The sequence below is a fragment of the Halichoeres trimaculatus genome, unplaced genomic scaffold (assembly GCF_033239565.1).
Source record: "Halichoeres trimaculatus isolate MK-OKI-2021-1 unplaced genomic scaffold, fHalTri1.1 fHalTri1_scaffold_22, whole genome shotgun sequence".
NCBI classification, from domain to species: Eukaryota; Metazoa; Chordata; class Actinopteri; order Labriformes; family Labridae; genus Halichoeres; species Halichoeres trimaculatus.
In genome coordinates, this window is record NW_027437200.1 from 17,399,671 (window position 1) to 17,420,328 (window position 20,658).

A 20,658-nucleotide genomic window follows, 5' to 3' on the forward strand; every position below is an offset into this window, starting at 1 on the left:
CGCACATTTATTGAAAAAAACTGCATTTCCCATGAACCACCGCGGCGGGACAGTCTGCTTCCGTCGACCCGGGTTCTGGAGAGGAAAAAATTCAGGTTAGACAACAGTCAGTGGGTCATTCAGAGTCGGACTAGCCGGACACAGCGCGGACTTACTAGACGTGTCAAACGTAATTTGACCAGGTTGGTTGTAAATGTTGATATTTTAAGTTTTTTCGCTCCAGAGTTACCTTAATTATATTGTTTTCTTCGAGGAATCAAAGCCGACCAAGTTACCAAACAAGACGTCTTGACGTCGCGAGCTGCTAGCCTCCCTGCGGCTATTTACTGTTAGCTTCCCCGTCTGTATCTGTCAGTGTCTGATTATTCGCCCGAAGGTCTGAAGGTAAATATTGAACATTTTCTTCTTTTAGAGTAAATTAAATCATGCTGCTTCGTAAAGTCAGCCAGTCCTCCGCGCTGTGCGGCGCCATTCTCAGGATCCCTCCCGTCCTGTCTGGGTAAGTAGGGTTATTGTTTTGTGGTAGTTTGTTTAAAATAAAGATTAATACAATGTTTAAAATGAAGAAGAGTAATGAAATACTTTCATTTTGTCATATTTATAGAGGCCAGCGTCATGCAGGGGCTGTTGTTGCTGCACAACATGCTCGTTTCTACGCCAGCCAAGCTGCAGAGGTAACATTACATGACATCAATGACTTTTAATAACAGCCACCCTGATTAACAGAGCTTTTCGTCATTGTTATATTTCATTATTGTTGGTTTTAAGATATCAATGCGGAAGCTGGTTGTCCTTGTTTGGCCTAGCTCAGTGGCTCGCTGATATAACACTGACAGCCCCCGGTGGAAGTGGGGGAAAGTTCACTGATCACATGGTGTCATAAAGGTGACTCCATGAAAGTGGGTGACTGCAGTTGTTTGGGAAAGGCAGTAAAAAGGAGGGCACCTCTGTTGTTTACTCTTACTGATGGGCATACAGTAGTGTATACATGGTTATTACATTTAATCTGCCTCTTTTTTCTGTTTGTGTAGCCACATTTGCAGTGGTATGGAGTAGTTTTCTGGGAACTTATAATCATAAATTCCTGTTTAATCTTCACTGAGTGGCGATGGCAGATGCTCTGTTGACCTCAACAGATGTCAGGAAAGGTTTTGGAAAGAAGAGCAGAGCAGAGCTACCTTTGTGGAGGAACTATTTGATGTCAATTCATTTTTAAAATTTTCCTTTTTAAAGGTATGTCACACTTGTTCCTCCAACAACGCTGACGGAAACTTTAAAAAAAAAATACAGGTTTAATACCTTACTTATCCTCTGCTGAGAGTTTACAGTTAAAGTGTAACTCCTGTGAGTGTTTGAGCTTTAATCACACATTTATAGTGCCATAAAATAATAATTCTGTCAGTTTATAAATATATATTTTGTTCTATTTTTGAGCTGCCATAACATGCTCTCTGTCTCATAAACATGTGATATTAATATTGGTATCTGAATCAGTATTGGTATGGGGGCGTAAAAAGTTTAATTGTTGCATCCCTAAATTAATATTTGTTCGAGGGACGTGTAACTTTCCTGATTTCTTAGCTTGAGGTGAGGACAAGTCATCAACAACATTTGGTCAAGAGACAAAAATCTTTTCATTTGACTCTGTGAGGGCCAGATGCTCTTGTGAACTAAAGAAAATTGATAATGTTTCCTAATTGGTACCCTAATTCTCATTCTAAATTACCTGTGCTACAGCTAGCCACCAGATGGTGACTGCAGTATTTTAGGTTTCATATTTTTGAGTCTGTCAAGCTGTCCATCATCGTCAAATTTAGTGTCATAGGTTGTGGAAAACACTAGCAGAGGAAAGGCCTCCTGAATATGTTTAAAGCTTTAAAATGTCTCTCAAAGTGCCTGAAGCAGAAAGTTAACACACAAAAGCTTTAATGAAGAAAGGACTGGTATCATAAACCAAACTGTCTCTGTCACTAAAGAAAATAATCTGAGGTGTCACCATAACACAAAGTTTCAATGAGTCATATACTGAGCAGTACGTGTTACATTTCTAATTTGCCATCTCTATACTCCCCCGCAAGCCACAGCTGATAAAGAGAGGACAACAAGTGCATCTTCATGTGCAACGAGTCTGTTGTTTTTGATCTATTCAGAGAGCGGTTGTTTCATGTGATTCAAAAAGTAATGTAACAGTTATTTTCCCCTCTTTAGGATGTTTTTTAGTAATTTTTTGGGGATAAGATAAGTCAGATTCTGTGATGGGCTTGATGTGGCCTGTGGGCTGATGTTCATCGACGCGCCATAAAAAACTCAGCCATGACATTTATTAAGAACGGACAATAAATAACTGAACTGTTGAACAAATATTAACCAAGGCCCAAGCTAGCATTACTAAACTCAACAGGAAAACACAATGATGTATTAGTTTTTAATGCTCAATGGCTTCTCCCTCTCTCCTTTTGCTCCTTCTGTCCCTCTGCTTTGCTTACACACAACACAGCTGTGATCTCAGGTATCCTGGACCAGCATCCTCTGTGGATAATGCAGCAACTATTGATCAGTACCTCACCCAACCCCACACCACAACTGTCCTTCAAACAGTTGCTGAAGCAGTTGTAATCAAACAAAACAAGGAGTAAATCAGTTTAAGAAGGGGTATAATGCTTCACCATATTGTAAAGGTGGGTTTTAAAGGACTGCTGGATGTTTAGACTAACTGGGTGCAAAATGTCAAACTTCTTCTTATGATATAGTGAGAAATCCATAAGAGTGATTCTATAATTAGGGGTGCATTTCATGTCCATGGGATATACTTTTCAATTTTACTAAATATTAATTTCAAGCAAGGATCAATTTTACAATGGGTCATTTGGCTGATATTTCACTTTTATTTAATACAGAAAGTGAACAGGTTTCATCATTTATTTGGCTAAAAATGCAAATCATGTATGAGTTTTTTGCAGTTGTGCTGTCCGATTTCTCAAATGTCAAGTTTGCTCTTCAAAATTATCACTAGAATACATGTTTGTGAATATTATTTTCAGTATTATTTGTTTAAAATGATCATTAAAATATGACAAAAGTGTTTTAAAAACTCTTTTGATAAGTTATATGGATAAAATAATTCATTTTCTATGTGTCAGAGAAATCAGTGTCAACCGTGTTACCCATTGAAAAAAGGCCTATAAATCAGTAATGGTTTGCTCCAAAGTCACATGACTTAAGTCAACTGAAGTCACATCTTTTTTGGTGGGAACCATGAAGAAAGTGTGGCATGTTTTAACTCCTCCTCATCAATATTTCATCAAAATGATTGTCTGTACATGGGGCGCTTTAATAGTTTATCAACTGTGTGACCAGCATTTTCTAGTGTTCTTACTATAAGTGTTATAAAAAAAAACGAAGAAAAATGCACAGAAATATGAGGTGATGGAGGTCAGGTGGTGCCATGTCCAAGGTTTGCAGTTAGCACAAGGGACAAAAATAAGAAAATGTCTACTATGTTACTGTGATTTTTGTGCCATAATTCTTTTAGATTTTATCTAAACCGTAATAAAAATGATAAGTGACATTTCTGGAGAGTGTAGTCTTGCATAGAAATGTTGAATCACTAAATTCAGTGTTATATAGATTTTTTTTGATAGTCACAACTTTTGTCCATAACACAGTTAACAAAATTATGCTCCACAATTTTTTTATTACATAAATATTTAAGAATTCATTACAGCTTAAGCTTGCCAACTGATGAATTTAGTACATTCCAGGTGTATAATTTGCAATAAAAAAAAATGAAACAAAAAAGCACACATTTTTTTTCACTTTTTGTTTACCTGAAATGTTCCCTTAATTATAGAATCACTCTTGAGTCTGTCCGTTAACTGCGCAAAATATCCTGTTCTAAATATAGCAGGGGGTCTTCACGAGATTTCCCGAGACTTGCTAAAATGATGAGGTCACAACATACGGATCTCCTAACTGGTTCATGACACTCTGGAGGGGCGGGCCACAAATGCCAAAATTGCTCATAGCTCTGCCTTGGCCAGCCTCCTGAAGACTGACCAATTAGAAGGAAGGGGGTTTGTGCAGTGGGAATTAAAGAGACAGCAGCTACAGCGAAGCATTTAAGGAAGAGGCTTTTTCTAAAACACCATTGTGGGGAAAAATGCATTTTATTTGTGCTGTCAATCAGGTAAAGCTGCTGGAGACGTACCAGAGAGGCAGAAATTAGCCAAAAAAATGCAATACCCCCTCTTCAAAAGGAATATTTAGTCTTTTTAAGGTTATATAACAAGTCAGATTGCCGATAAGGATTATTTTCTGCTTATTTAGGCTAAAAGTCAGTCTAGCAGACACTGCTGACCTGCCTGGCAGCACCTTTCACCTATTTGGAGATGGAATCAAACGGTGTGTGTGTTTCCAGGCCGGTGCCCTCGCTGGAATCACAAACATTTTCACACTCTGGCTTCAAACACTGGGCTCAAATTATAGCTAATTTTATCTTCTCAGGACAAATTTCTGCCTCCGGAACGTGTTTTTTTTACCACACTTTTTGATCTGACATGTTCCGGTCTGTGTTGTTGAAACCCTGAGTGTCAGATTGCTCTTACTCTGTGGTTTTTAATCTCCTCCTCAGGCTGTGCTGGAGAAGCCCGCTGCAGTCGGCGCCGAAGCTGCTACCAAAGCGGAAAAGAAGACTGTTGCTACCGTAAGTAATAACTTTATCAGTAATTTTTGTGTAACTTCTCTCTTTCCGATCAGATGAAGTAAACCTGCGGGGTGCTAAAAGTTAGTCAGCTGTTGATTTGCACAAACACCTCAGGGATCATCTGCATACTGCTGTTTGCTCAAGCCTGACTCTGTTTGACTTTGTCTCTCACAGGAATCCAAATCTTTTGCTGTCAACATCTTCAAAGGCCAGATTCAGACTGCCCAGGTGTTTCCTTACCCCTCAGGTAAGTCAGATGACGTGTTGTAAAAGTCTGTGAATGAAAACTCTGTTGAACTTTTAAACAGCTGATCACGTCTCTCTTTTTGTGCCAGTCCTGAATGAGGAGCAGGAGCAGTTTCTGCGAGAGCTGGTGGAGCCTGTCCACAAGTTTTTTGAGGTAATTTTAAACTATGAAGCTAAAATTGTCCATTTGAAAGTTTGTCCGTATCCATAGTTACAACGCTGTACATGTTGTGTTTGTGCTTCCTGCGTACAGGAAGTGAACGACCCCGCTAAGAACGATGCTTTGGAGAAAGTCGAGGATCACACCATGGAGGGGCTGAAGGAGATGGGTGCCTTTGGGCTGCAGGTGCCAGCCGACCTGGGCGGCCTCGGCCTCACAAACACACAGGTACCATCAACTTGATCAGATTCACCTTTATCCTCTCCTCATCCTATAGAAAGTGACGAAAACGCTCCTTGATGAATTTAACGTGATAAATTCCCCGTGTTTCAGTACGCCCGACTCGTCGAGATCGTTGGAAGTCACGATCTGGGCGTTGGTATCACCCTCGGTGCCCACCAGTCCATCGGCTTCAAGGGTATCCTGCTCTTTGGGAATGCGGCGCAGAGGGAGAAGTACCTGCCTAAACTTGCCTCAGGTATGAAGCGAACTACAGCGCAGAGTTCAGTCGAAATCATGATGAGACAAAAATCTTACAGTCATCTTGAAAAAGCCAACATCAATTCAGGTTTTGCTCTGATAGAAGTGACGTGTGGTTCATTTCAGAAGCATGTAACTGGAACACCAGAGGAGAGTCATTGACTGTCAAATGTAGTGATAGCGCGAGGAAACATCCATCAGTACAGTATAAATTTAAGGACATCCTCAGGTCTCAGGATGCGGTTATCAGATATCAGGAAAACTTCAGATGAAACGGTGTCAGACTAAACGGCTTCACTTGTCAAAGCAAACAGCGTCAGATGAAACAGTTTCGTAATAAAAGTAAATTATTATGAAATAATGAAAGCCATCAGGCAAAACGGCCTCAGGTGGGTGAAAGTTAAATTAACAGATGCAGTTACACTCAGTTCCTGTTGCCTGTTGGTGGTAATAACGCGACAAAGTTACATTTGTTGTTAATAGGGATGGGTACCGAATAAGGTACTTTTATAGTTACCGACCAAATTCTGTCAAAAGTACCGGGTACCGATTCAGGTAAAATCAAAAGGTGCCATGTCTAGGTACCTAAATGCATCCTTGTGAGTGTGATGGAGTGGAAGAGTAAGAGATTTTCCATGCTGGTCATGAACACAGCATTGGAAGGTTATATACTGAAGAATAAATATGTTACATTGAAAAAATTTTACATTTTATTATTAAAGAAATTGATATTTTTTACCACATAAACACACAAAAGTACCGAAAATTGGTACCGTTGAGTACCGATACTGATTGCCAGGTAACAGGAATCGGTACCGTATCGTTTCAAATGTGAAAGGTACCCATCCCTCGTCATAAATAACTGTTTTTCACATGATGTTCACTGTATTAATGCATGATTCTTTTATCCTTCATACAGCACTGACAGCTTAGCTCGTCAATCATAAAATCTGTGTCCAAACTCCTCAAACAAAACACAATTGCACAGTGATATGAAGCTAATAAAGTTAACTAAACTTGTCTAGGTTAAGAAAGAGTATCACTAAAGCAGGGTTTTAAGAGGTTGAATCTAACAATGCCCTGATATATCTTAATATCAAAAAAATAAAAGGAAAACAACAAATTACACTCGTATCCAACGCAAAGCAATATTGACGATGCAATCTGCACTTCCTCTACCATCAAAATAAAACACAGTTTCATGTTTTACCACCTGAGGCTGTTTGGTCTGATGTTTTCTGGTATAACGCCGCTTTGTCTGACAAATGAGAGAAGTTTACCTGATAACTGATACAGCATCCTGAGACCTGAGGATGTCCTTAAATGTTCAGTGTTCATCAGCTTTCTTCAGGACTTTGAGGTCATTTCTTAACTCTGGTATAACAAGTTGAAAAGACCATTTTTAGCATCTTGGCTTTACCTTCAGCTTAGTTTAGACCCCCTTGATTATCGTGTTTCTAAGAATAAGAATTTGAATTCTTATTCTTCTTTCCGTGCTCACTTTTCCTGCTACAAATTTTCACCAATTTTTATATTCAAGTTTTTAACTGTTGAGGAGAAGTGTGCCTTTACTTTTCACATTTCTAGCCCTTGTATTTTTTAAATACCCAATACATTCCATTTTTTTTTGGCCCATTAAAATGAATGGAGGTGTACTATCACCATAGAACCAAATATATTCAGTGACATAAAGGGTTAGGGTTAGGTTTCGGCATTTCAACATTCCAGTTCCAGTTTTTGTGGGAATTTCACAAGGCAGGGAAATTCAGCTGTGAATTTGTCAGCTGTTTGCATTCACACATGCAGCTCATCCCAAGAATTTGAAAATGTGTGAATATACAATTGTTTTACCTGATTCAGACATGAGAATGGCAGAAATTATTTTCCTGGTACTGAAATGATTACATGGCGCACGTGTTGGATAAATTGAAGCTTCTCAGGTTGAAATCAGGGCTTTTTTGTTGGTTTTAGTCTTGACTTAAAATATCTTTGTTTGATATTTCTGAAGCTCTGTGACCTGACTGTGTCTTCTGCAGGCGAGACCATCGCCGCTTTCTGTCTCACGGAGCCGGCCAGCGGCTCAGACGCTGCCTCCATCAGATCCACAGCAGTCCAGTCCCCCTGTGGAAAGTTCTTCACTCTCAATGGAAGCAAGATCTGGATCAGGTCAGGATCCAAAATCCCCCAATCCAAGTCTTTACTTTCACCACAAGAGGGCGCTGTTGTTTAATTATTCTGTGAGCAGGTCTGTTCAGAATCTGATGCTCCTTTTTTCTCCTTCCAGCAATGGAGGCCTTGCTGAAATCTTCACAGTATTTGCAAAGACGCCCATGAAGGATCCAAAGACTGGAGAGATGAAGGATAAGATCTCTGCCTTCATTGTGGAAAGAGCGTTTGGAGGAGTGACGCAGTGAGCACAACTTTTCAGGGCTTTAACAACTCTTCATCACTGTTTTGTTATTGCTGTGTTTCACCTGAACGCTGCTCCTCTTCACCTTAGCGGGCCCCCAGAGAAGAAGATGGGCATCAAGGCGTCAAACACAGCTGAGGTGTACTTCGACAATGTCCGCATCCCAGCAGACTGCCTTCTCGGCGAGCTGGGCGGAGGTTTCAAAGTGGCTATGAACATCCTGAACAATGGGCGTTTCGGCATGGCGGCGGCTCTCTCCGGCACCATGAAGGGCGTCATCGCTAAAGCTGTGAGTGAATGACCTGGGGTGTGAAAGCTGAAGACGAGCTTCACGAGGCTCTTTGTGTTTTGTAATATCTGTGTCACACCTCACTTTCTACCGTGTGTTTCCATGGGCGTGGGTTTGTGTGGGAAGTTCCCCGTCTTGCAGTTACTGTGGCGCGTTTCTGTCATGCAATTTCCCGCTGAGGTTGCAGGTGCAAAAAATTGAAGCGTGCACTGCTCGTGTTGTGTCTGCTCGTTCTCGATGATGACTGCCATCCAATATAAAGTTTGTAGTCTCAGAAACAAGCCAGCTGAAACTGCTGCGTACTACATGTTGTATATTAATTAATTTGTTAACTTTTAAACACATTTCAGGGTTTCCTGCAGGATTTTTTTAAACCATGGGGGCGTAGCAGTGCTCCAAAGTCTAAACATGTGGCAGAAACCCTGCATTTCCAAAAAAAGCATAAAATCTTCATGAGGTTTACAGAAATGTTGAAGTCATCGCTCAAGTATTTCCTACTTGGTTCATGACATTCTAATATGGATGTTTATCAGGGATGGGTACCGAGTTAGGTACTTTTATAGGTACCGACTGAATTCTGTCGAAAGTATTGAGTACCGACTCACGTGAAACCAAAAGGTACCATGTTTAGGTACCTGAATGCATCCTTGTGACTGTGAGGGAGTGGAAGAGTAGATGATTTTCCATGATGGACATGAACACAGCATTACAGGGTTAAATATTGAAGAACAAATATAGTAAATTAAAAAGAATTTACATTTTAATATTAAACAAGTTGATTTTTGTTTCCACATACGCACACAAAAGTACCAGAAATTGGTACAGGTGAGTACTAATATCGATTTCAAGGTACCGGGAATCGGTACCGTATCGTACAAATGTGGAAGGTACCCATCCTTAATGTTTTTACTCTAAATTTTACTTTAAATTTTCTCTTTATTTGAAGCCCAGGAACTTTTAAGAAGCACAAAAACAGAACTTAAATTTCGTCCTGAAAACTCTGCATGAAAACAGTTGACACAAAAGTTCCTAAGCCTAAATGCGTACCTCTTTTTTGATATAGAACAGCATTTGTCTGTGCAGCAGGAACTATTTCAGAAAATTAAATGTTGATTATAAACCTTAAACAGTTCCTACACCTTTCTTGTCACCCTCCTATTGTTATGTGATCTAGATTCATACCAAGAACTTTTTATATCTCCCAAAGTTGTAATAGTTCCTGGATCAGACAAGCGTTTTCACTCTGGGAACTTTGTTTAAAAAACATAAAAACATATAGTCCAGAATTTAACCTTTTTTTGCAGCCTATTAAACTTAAAAGAAGAAGTTTATGCTGCTGAGATGTTGTCCTTTTTCAGGAACCAAGTAAATTTTTCAGGAACTTAAATTTATATTTAACTAAAATTAGATTTTCTCTTTCAACAGTTTCTAGAAACTTTTTGTTTCAACACATAATACAGTCCCTCCTCTTTTTACACGATGTACCAAATTCATATCAGGGATTTTTTTGTGTGTATAATTCAGGAACCTTTGAGCGATGTCTTGGTAGTTCCTTTACCAAATAGTGGTTTTTACTACAGGAACTTGTAACAAAAGCTGGAGCCATTTGTGAAATCTAAAAATCCAAACTTGTACCTAAATTAACTAAAAAGTTCCTGGGTCTGACTTTGCGTAGCTTGAAACTTCCAACCTGAGGTTTGCAACAACTTTTAGAGTGAGTTTAGAAATGCTTCTTTTTTGGCCTCCTGGGGTCAGAAAAGAAGTTTTAAAGCAGCAGTCTTAGTAGGAAAAGAGAGGGGTTTTAAGTCAGTGTTAAGTTTAATTTTGGTTTTCTGTTTTCTGTTCTTGTGGCTTTTTCTTTGACACTGAGCCGTGTGGTCACACATGCAGAGCTCCAACCACCGTGCCCACCACAGCTCAGCAGAACTTCTGCAAAAACAAACAACAAAAACAGAAACGCTCGAACACAAAAAGAAGGCTTTGAGTTTGGTTCCTGTTATAGTTTGAGGAAGTTTCCTCTTATCATGCTGCTGCCTGAAACTGTGCGATAGAGTGACGGCCATTTTTCTTCTTCTTTTACCAGGTGGATCACGCGGTGAACAGAACCCAGTTTGGAGACAAGATCCACAACTACGGAGCGATCCAGGAGAAGATCGCTCGCATGATAGTGCTGCAGTATGTGACTGAGGTCAGACAGTTTAACCAGCTGGTTGAATCACGTGAAAAACTGATTGTGATGAATGAAGAGTTTAGCAAACACAGACAGGTGTTAGTTCCTGTATCACCAGCAGAAGAATTTGTGCAACCTAAACGTGTTGCATTGGCCTGATCAGAGATGTGTGTGTATTTCCTGCTTTATCACTGCCTATCGGTTACAACAGTTTCCGCAGCACTGAACAAAGCATCTGAAAATCTGCTGACTTCACTTCCTCTTTCCTTTCGCAGTCGATGGCTTACATGATCAGCGCCAACATGGACAGTGGAGCAACTGAGTTTCAAATCGAGGCCGCCATCAGCAAGATCTTTGCCTCTGTAAGAACTCAGATGACTTTAAAGTATTCATACATTTTCCTCTCATAAACTCCTTTTTTGATAATAATAAAGATAATTGATAATTAATAACTGGCTAATTACAGATTTAAGTGTTCAAGGAAACTCAGCACTTATTTCATAATATTTCCTGGATCTGAAACACTGAATCCTTGATGTTGAGAATCAAGGAAGTAGACATCCTGAAGCTTGTTTTTCTATCATCTCTTCAAAAGTTTCTATTCTGGATGGAAAATAACTAACCTAACTTTTATATGTTCTCTTCTGTTTTCTTTTTTTTGTTTCTAACTATGACAGGAAGCAGCTTGGTCAGTAACCGATGAGTGTATTCAGGTCATGGGCGGTATGGGTTTCATGAAGGTGAGTTTAACACTGCACAAGACAAATGGATTCTGAATTTTAACCAAAGTCTTCCATACCCTGCTACAAATATATTTTGTATCTTGTTTCCTAAAAAAACCCACTAAAGGAAAATTGTATTTTAACACTGCAAAAAAAGTGACTCCTTGTTCTGGAGCCCAGGAACTTTAAGGAACTTTTAAGGAACTGGAGATGAATTTCGTCTGAAAGATACATAACTGTTGCCCCAATACTCCCTGTTCCCAGACATAGCCTTTGTTTTTGGAGCAGGAACCTTTTCAAGAACCCAGGAACTATAGCTTATAAGACAACAAGACTAAATGATATGCTCTCCTTTCACAAACAATGATACTCCAGATACATTCCAGGAACTTTTCACCCAACTTAGAAACTGTTGTAGAAAATTCATATTCTTTGTTTTTGACAACAACAGAAAGTTTTAAAAGTTCCTGGAACTTGCTTTTGCTGCAGAAACTGGAAATTGTTTATAATTTTTTCTCTTTTCTTTTTTTCTCAAACCAGTAAACATGGACTCCATAAGTTTAAGATTTGTTTAATCCACTGTTGTAATTTTACGTGCGTAACATCTTTTTAATTTCCCTGCCTGGAAACCCAAGTTATAAAATTTAAGCTCACATTATTTTAAATGGAAAACACAAGAGGTCAAAGAAAAAATAGTATTTTAGATTAGAATTCACCCCTTTTTTGTGGCTTTTTAATGGTAAAGTGAATGCTAACACTGCAGAGACTTGTTCCCGTTTCTGGAACCCAGGAACTTTTTTGGAACTCAGGAACATGGGGTGCACTTTTCAGAAAAAAGGGCCGGACACAAAACAGTTAACACTTGCTTCCTTCTTGGTACGACCAGCCTGGATTTTTGGCTGCAGAAACTTTTTCTGGAGCCCAGGAACTTTTCCATGAAATTGAGAAAATAGTTTCAGAAAAAAACACAAAGATTTGATTTTTTTCTTTTTTAACTTTTTCTTTTTTTTAAACATTGACATCCCTCAACTTGTTCTGTGGCAACTTTAATTCCTACCAGAGATCTTTTACATAAACCAGGACCTGTTGAGCAAAGTCTTAATGTTTCCTTTGCTCATACAGGAACTTTCAAAATATCTTAACTGGTTCTCAAATTATCAACATAATGCCACAAATTATGAAGACTTATTTAAAGCATAAAACAAATTTTTCAATTACAGGACTATATGAGGAGTGAAAATCCAAACCTTTACAAAAACCCAGGAACTATTTCAGGAACTTGTGTTAATTTTAACCCAGAGTCAAAATGTTAATGGGAAACTTTTTCCTTTCTCATCTAATGATGTCCCTCCTTTTGATCTGTCATCACTTAAATCTTTTGAGCCAATTTTTTCGGCAAAATTTCAACTGGTTCCCAGATGATCAAAAAAGTTCCTGGGTCTAACTTTGCACAGCTTAAAACAAAAAAATTCAATGTGTCATAAACGTTGCCGCACTATGTTATACGTTCCTACATAGTACATCACTTATTACAAAACGCAAGTTCCTGCATGATATGAGTAAGAACTTATTACATATTGCGTTTGAGAATTTTATTACAAAATGCTGAAGATTATTACGAAATGCGGTGTTACTATATAATAAAGTGAAAATTTATTACATTATTAAATATTGGGGCGTTACTGGATGGTTCTTCACGCAATTAGCTTCAACTGAACATTGGCAGATTTAAGAACTGGGACCAATAGTAGAACTTTTCGTTGCTTTTTTAAGTTTAAACAAAGTGAAAATTTTAGTAAGAATCAACTTTGCAATTTAATGTTTACATTTAATGAAACAGAAGTAACTTAAAGTCAGAGAATCTGTGTTTTATGTATGACAGTGTGCTTAAGGTGTTTGTTGTTTACATGTTTGATTCTCGTAGTTCCTGGTGTTGTTGATTGTTAAACCAGCTCTATGTAGCCTCACTAGCACTGATTGTCCTGATGTTTGTTTTCTGCATCATGACTCAAACTCAACGTTATAGTTTCATTTCATATAGTTTCACGTAAGATGCGAGAAAAATTGGTGATGTTGCTGCTGTGCTATTTTTCAACATTAACATTTGTTCTGTTCCTGCGGCTGAAGCGGCCCCCGTGTGTCGCGGAAATATCACATTCACTTGTTCATTGTGGTGTGGAGTGACACTGTTAGTGCATCGAGTCTCTTGTGCTCATGAGACACAGATACCTCTTTGTGGTTTCTGTGTTTTTGTCTTTCCACGTAGCAGAAGAACAGTAGGTCACTAGAATAGGCCGCTGAAGAAATGTGGGCGACGTAGAGCGGTGAAAACAACAATGTCACTCCACTCTTAATAAATAAACCAGACGCTACCTGTAAAACAAATGTGCTGCGATGCCAGCTTCTCTGAGCTGTGGAAACTTTGCCCAGCCATGGAACGAAACACGACTCTGTGGAGAACCACAGTGTGGTGTTATATCCCCACCTACTCAGATCAGTGTGTGGAAAATAAGGTTAGAAACCGAGAGGCTGCAGAGGCTGAATGTGATGTTTTTAAGCAACTGGTAGATTTAATTCTTTCACTTTCGAAAAATCATCCATTAAAAGTCATGTTTCTGTTTCTGTGATCACAGGATGCCGGAGTGGAGCGAGTGATGAGAGACCTGAGAATCTTCCGTATCTTCGAGGGCACCAACGACATCCTGAGGCTCTTTGTGGCCCTTAATGGCTTCCAGGTAAAACTTCTTCACTTCTTTCCTCCTTCCTCTCTTTTTATCTCAGTCAAAATGTTCAGACGCTCTACAGAGAGGAAGTTGCTTCTGCTTCTTGTCTGAAACTCCCCGCTGTACTTCCTCTAAGCTTTTTCAAGATGCTGCAACAGTTAAAAATAAAACCACAGCCCCATGATTATAAATAAAAAGAAGTTGAATCTTGATTACCAGTTTTTGTCAGAGCTCAGATTTGCTTTGATAAGGAGCAGTTTACAAAATTACAAGTCAACTAGGGCTGTAACTAGCAACTATTTTGTCAGCTGACTTATTTATCTACTATTAATGATGCTGAAATAAAAATGTTTTATTCAGCAGGTGTGAAGCTGATGAATTGTGTTTTCTCTTCTGCAGAGCGCAGGCGTCCAGCTGAAGAGCCTGCAGAAAGCTCTGAAGAATCCCATCGGCAACGCTGGGATGCTCGCAGGAGAAATCACCAAGAGAGCCAAGAGGTTAACGCACACACGCACACACATACACACACACAAAGTCACCTTTACCTTCTTCTGTCTGGTCCCATCTTGAGGACAGGATGTTTTGTAAACGAGCTGGTGGGAGACGGGGAATTCCCTTGAAGCACACAACAGACGTTACATCGTCTGACTTCAGTGTCAGTTCAGTTTTTCATGATTTCATGCAACAGTCTCCAAACGATTGAAGTTTTAGAATTTGGTTTAACTGCTGTCCTATAAAAGAGCTCTAAAAAATTAAAAAAGAAAAAATCTGTTTTATGCAACCCAGCCGTTAAACAGCAGTTTCCTTTCTTTCCCTCCATCTGTCGCTTGTTTACAGCTTGTCACTGAACTTTTCATCTCTTTAACCTGAAACAAAAAGGTTTCACTTGATTGTGATTTGAATTTTTGAACTTAATCCTCTGGAATGATCTCTTTTAAAGATACTCTTTTCCTCCTGCTACAAATACTTGTTAAAGCTTTCATACTGGAAAACGTTTGTCCAAAATTAAAGCTCCATTTTGGCCCAAACAAAGATGATCTAGATCATAAACCAAACACTACTTTTTCAAGATTAATTTAAAGAACAAAATTATTTTCAAGAACAAAAAAGCATGTTTTTAAATTACAGATCCATGATCTATCCGTATCAATATCGGTATCAGCGGATGTGTAAAGTGGTCAGATATTTGCCCATTAGCAGCAGGCTTTTTCAGAGCATCTTGAACGATCTTTCAAGACCCAAATAATGTTGTTTTCTATGACTCTGTAAACACCAAAACTACCTAAGAAGAGTGGACTCTCTTTTTTCATGTCTCTCTTCCTGTTTTTAATCCAAAAAAACAGACAAAGCATACTTTTTTTGGTCACGTTCATCTCAGGCGCTTCATCCTTTGACCCTCTCCATGGTGGTCTCTTTCACGATCACACCGCTCTTTCTCTCTGAACTACCTATGACACATAATCTCAGATTTTTTAATGTTTTGTTTTGTTTTTTACTAATATTGATATTGGTAAATATTGGTTATCAGCCATAATTTTCATATCGGTGCATCCCTATTTTAAATGACTTTGCAATATCAAGTTGTTGAAACATTAAAATTGTGCTGCCATATTGTTCAACACAAAAGTCTTTTCATAACCAACAAAAAGAGCAACTTCTTCCATCCCCAATACACACATCTCCCTCCTAAAATCTCTGTGTTTATGTATTCAAGAAAGAATTTTACCATTTAAAGGTCGAGTAATATATATAAATATATATATATATATATATATATATATATATATATATATATATATATATATATATATATATATATATATATGTATATATACAAAAAAAATCATTTTTAAGTGTCTTCATCCCTTTTCTGGGATTTTAAGTTTCTTGCTCTGAATTGTTATCCTGTAGAAACCCTCAAACGAAATTCACTTTGCTACAAAACAAATTTAAAGAATGTTGGTCGTTCTTTTAAAACACACTTCTTTAAAGAGAGGGTATTGTGCTTTAATCAAAGGCTTTATTTTGTCCTTCTGGAGACCCATATTTGTTTTTATATGATTAACAGCTTAAAATGTTACTGTTTTTTCCTAAAATTATTTTAGCCTCTGTCTGAAACACCTTGTTTTAGCTACTGTCTATTGTGTCCACTCTCCACAAACCCCCTTTATTCTGATTGGACAGCCTCCTGGAGGCCTGTCAGGAGCAGAGCTTTAGGTAGACCTTGGTGTTTGAGACACATCCTCCAACATATCATAAAATTGTCGGGAGATCATTATGCAACAACATCATTGTTTCAGCAAGAAATCTTGTGATTTTTTAGAACAGACCAGATTCAGGAATTTATGCAACATCTAAATATGTAGCAGTTTGAAAATCTGCATATGTTAAGTCTGAACATCCAGTATTGTTACTCCATATCCTTGTTCTAAATATGATAAAGAAGAATACCCCCTCTTTAAAATAACTTGTTTATTTATTAACTGCTTCAGTTGATAGCTAGGTTGAGGCTCCTCTGGTTTTGTAATGTAACACCTGTTGTTCTCTTTGTGTCTGTAGGAAGGCAGGTCTGGGCACCGGACTCACACTGCAGGGCACTGTACATCCTGAGCTGGCACACAGCGGGGAGCTGGTCAGTCATACTTCTTTAATGTGTTCCTGTGATGTGTACGTGTGTGTGTGTGTGTGTGTGTGTGTGTGTGTGTGTGTGTGTGTGTGTGTGTGTGTTTATGTTTTACTACAAACTGGTGTCTTTTGTTTCCAGACCACAAAAGCTATCGAGCAGTTCGGAGGAGTCGTTGAGGATCTGCTGATCAAACACGGCAAGAAAATCATTGGTGAGTGTGTGACAGACATGATTTGATTTGACACGTTTGAGGACACGTCAAACTGACTCAACAATCCATTTCCTGTTGTAGATCAACAGTTTGTCCTGAAGAGAGTTGCAGACAGCGCCATCGACCTCTACGGCATGATTGTCGTCCTGTCCAGGTACGCAGACACTCATACAGGAGAGTAAATGTTTTCAGGCTCCATCCCTGTCACGTTTATGTTTTTTCAAACCACAGCCAGGACCTTATGTCTCTCTGCGTTCCTGTTTCACTTTCTTACTCAAATATATCTACGTGTGTCCTCCTGCTCGCCAAAACGTGACACTCCCCTGTCTTCTCCCCCCTCTCTGCAGAGCTTCACGTGCTCTGAGTCAGGACTCTCCCTCAGCTCTGCACGAGAAGGTGCTGTGTGAGACCTGGTGTGTGGAGGTAAGAAGTCTGTTGAAGCCAGAGAAAATGAGCAGAACGACAAGTTTTAACATTTTATCAAACAATGTTTCAAAATATTCAAAGAATCCTCTGATCAAGGGGGAATAGCTGGTCTGAAACGATCACAAAGTTGCACAAAGAGCACAAAATCACAAAGCGTATACCCTGAACATTATTAATATTAATTCATATATCCTGACAGTTTGGTTAGCATACGGCTAACCTAGCATAGGTAATTCAATCAGAAAAAAATAGATCCCTTCATTTCTGTTCTATATTTAGTTAGCTTGCTTACTTAGCTCATTTTTGATTAATTACCCTATCGAGAATATTTTCATCATCTAGCTTAGCTTTAATCAAATGAAGGTAATACATCATGCTAATTAGTTAACAGGGTTGCTTACTAAATTTAAGAATTAACACAAAGGTAAGTTAGATAGTGGCTACCAAAGTTTAGCACAGTTAATCTGAGTGAGCGAAGTTGCAGAAATATAAATACATGGCTAAATTAGTATGCTCAATTCAACTTAGCAGAGATAAATTAGCAACTCTTGCATCCACAATTATTTATTAATTAGTTAGCTTGATATAGCTTCACATAGGTAAACTAATTTCTGTGATAAGGTTACTTAGCAAGCAGCAAGCTGTACCTTGCAATAATCAGGTAGGGAACTCATATTAGCATATGTTAAATAGTTATGTAGCTTTTCAAGAAAGCAGCTATCTTAGCAAAAAAATAGTTTTTACTCCACTACCCAACTATGTTTTTGCGATGCTAAGTTAGCTAACAGGAAATTTAGCTCAGCATTGAAAGGTTACTGTATTAAGGGTTTATTAGCTTAGGTTAGCATAGGTTTGCTAGTTTCCATAATAGGGTGGTGTAGCAAACCTTGCATAGATAAATCTTTGTGCTTGTCTAAATAAGGAAGTAGCTAACTTATATTAGCATAGCTCTTGAGGTGTACTCTGAAATTTACATTATATGAAACGCAATTAGTTAGATGACAATTTAGCCCTAAATAGAGAAATTAGCTTTATGATAGCTAAACTGGCTAGCTTTGCTTAGCATAGATTATATAACCAAGTTAGCTTGTAGCCAAATTAGCTTGTTGAGGATACATTAGTCTTAATGATAAGTTAAATTAACAAGCAGCTACCTTGATTTAGCATCTTTTTTTCACTTTGCTTAGCACTAATTGATTAGTCTTGATGTTTAGCCAAGCTAGCCGCAAATTTTCTTTGCAGTGATACAGACAGAGGGTTAATCTCAACAAGGTTTAGCATGAAAGAGTATAACTCTAACATAACTCTTAGGTTAATTATCTAATGAATCTCAGGCTAACATAGAAGATTAAAACTTTACAGCTGAACCTGACTTCACTGCTCTGTTCGCTCTTCAGGCTCACGACAGGATCATGCGGGACATGAAGGCTCTGCGCTCCAACGAGTCCAAGGAGCTCTTCAAGAACCTGCGGGCCATCTCCACAGCTGTGGTAAAGAACGGTGGCGTGGTGGCACCTCACCCTCTGGGTTTCTAATCACAGAGCACTCCTTCTCTTCACGTCTGTTTGGTTTATCTCTTCACCCCCTTTTCTTCGGGATCTCTCACAGGCAAAGACATTTTCCCACCGTCAGTGCTTCATGACGTAGCTGAGTTACTTCGATTGTATTCAGTCTGTTTCTTCTGTCATTATTTATTTTTGCCAACATAATCTCGCTACAATTTAAAAAACAGAAAGCAACTTTAATGGTTTAAAGTAAGGCATAGCGTCTTTTGATGGATCATTTATTCCTGCATGTAAAACAGCTGATGACTGAATGTCAGATATCTGAAGATTTAAATTCTTTTTCTTGTGACTGTAGCGAATCTGTTGAATGATCAAGTGAGAGCAGTTTTTTTGATAAAACATCATCAATGCAACTTTATAAGGGAGGCCAGTTTACAGAAGAAGCTGTAGACTAATAAATGATTTAACGTAGTATTTTAAATAACAGGAGTATCTCATGTAATTTCTACGTGGTGAAGATCAGATGTATATAGCTGTGTGCTGTTTTTGTTCTCTAACGCCTTTCTGCATGTTCAATAAGCTCACTCGGTGCTCATCACAGAAACATTTAAGCCTCTTTGCCTTACAAACCGGTCCACAGATGCTGTTTGAACTTCCTGTGAGCTTTGAACGTTTTTCACACAAAGAAATGTTTGAGCCAACAAGTGTCTCCGCTAAAGGTGGAAGGCTTCATTACTCAAACTGGTAGAAAGTCAACCAGGTACTTTGGAGAAATGATATCTTGTAAAATAACAGATCAGTTTCATCTGAGTGTGTCAAACCATTTATTAAACTGAAATATGCTCTACACATTTTTCCCTTCACTTTGATTTGAATGATGTTAAACGCTGCTGTTGAAGCCTCTGTTGTTTGAACGCTAAAGATTCAGCAGCTGTCTCTCCATTTTGGCTTTCTAATTCATATCCACATGATTTATTTTTTGTTTTTTGTCAGTCTCCACTTTTTAAAGTCCACATTTTTTACTTGTTTGTGTCTCAATGTTTTGTTTCTGATGCAAAAGTACTTCAACTTTGTTCCAAAGAACACATTGCTAACTTATATTAGCATACATGAAATAGCTATTTAGCTGCCCAGAACAGGTTAACTGCTAAGCTAGCAAAATGTGGATTTGTACTCAACTAAAAATATCTTTGTTTATCTTTGTGCCATGTTAAGTTAGCTAGCAGGGGCTTTAGCTCACAGTAGTTTAGTTTAGTGTTGATCAATTATTTTATTAAAGTTAACTAGTTTAGCTTACATTGGTGACAAGGGTATATGCTGAAACCCAGAGGCTAATTTCAATACCTTTTTAAAAAACCTTTCAAAAACTTTTAAGACCTCATCGCAATTTTAAGCTGTTGGTAGCAGCCCATCTTTAGCAGTTGTGGTTTGAATTTCAATAGAAATGAGGAATAAACCTTAAAAAAAATAAATGAAACTACTGGCAGGTTTATTGACCCTCCCGTTCTTGTTCCCTAGGTGGACTTGCATCGTACAGTGTCTGAAATCTTGCATGTCCATTTTGCTAATCTCCAATAGCTGACAACTTCATTGGCCAAATGCTTAACGGCACATTCAGGGGACAGTTTCAAAGATGAAAATAAATATTCATGGATACTTTTGGAGTCAAAGCTTGAACACCAATAAAATTTAATACCTCATAAAACCACAATTAAGACTTCTTAATACTTTTAAAGGGCCTTAATTTTCCCACAATTGATCAACTTTTAATACTTTTTAAGACCCCGCGGACACCCTGGGTGAGTTTCTGTAATAAAGTGATTTAGGCCCCGTTTATATGACAATGTTTCATCAGAAAATGCTAAAACACAGTGAAGGTGGCTACAACTGTTTTGTCCAGAAGCAGCTTTTGGGAGATCTCCACCGAAGTAGAGTTGGGCTGATCATCTGGTGTGTTGGTGAATGCGAAGAGCAGAAGTGGAGCAACA

The 20,658-nt window shown here is 38.4% G+C and overlaps 1 protein-coding gene across 1 annotated transcript; it reads left to right on the forward strand.

Annotated features, from left to right (window-relative positions):
- The first annotated feature begins 50 nt into the window (after positions 1 to 50).
- On the forward strand, positions 51 to 19,678 carry acadvl (acyl-CoA dehydrogenase very long chain). The gene is made up of 21 exons (XM_074662234.1): positions 51 to 182; positions 413 to 499; positions 605 to 674; positions 4,631 to 4,702; positions 4,877 to 4,949; positions 5,038 to 5,102; positions 5,202 to 5,336; positions 5,442 to 5,586; positions 7,625 to 7,754; positions 7,873 to 7,998; positions 8,089 to 8,287; positions 10,371 to 10,475; positions 10,733 to 10,819; positions 11,135 to 11,197; positions 13,813 to 13,914; positions 14,302 to 14,399; positions 16,462 to 16,534; positions 16,667 to 16,739; positions 16,821 to 16,893; positions 17,087 to 17,162; positions 18,563 to 19,678. The coding sequence occupies exons 2-21, from the start codon at positions 426 to 428 to the stop codon at positions 18,698 to 18,700; spliced, it is 1,977 nt and encodes a 658-aa protein (XP_074518335.1). The 5' UTR covers positions 51 to 182; positions 413 to 425; the 3' UTR covers positions 18,701 to 19,678.
- Positions 19,679 to 20,658: the final 980 nt, after the last annotated feature.

Bases quoted from the DNA above. Each gene is read 5' to 3' on its own strand.
- acadvl (XM_074662234.1), top strand. From the start codon at position 426: ATGCTGCTTCGTAAAGTCAGCCAGTCCTCCGCGCTGTGCGGCGCCATT. The intron at 5,337-5,441 runs GTACCATCAACT...CCCGTGTTTCAG, and splicing joins TCGGCCTCACAAACACACAG to TACGCCCGACTCGTCGAGAT. The intron at 17,163-18,562 runs GTAAGAAGTCTG...TTCGCTCTTCAG, and splicing joins GTGAGACCTGGTGTGTGGAG to GCTCACGACAGGATCATGCG.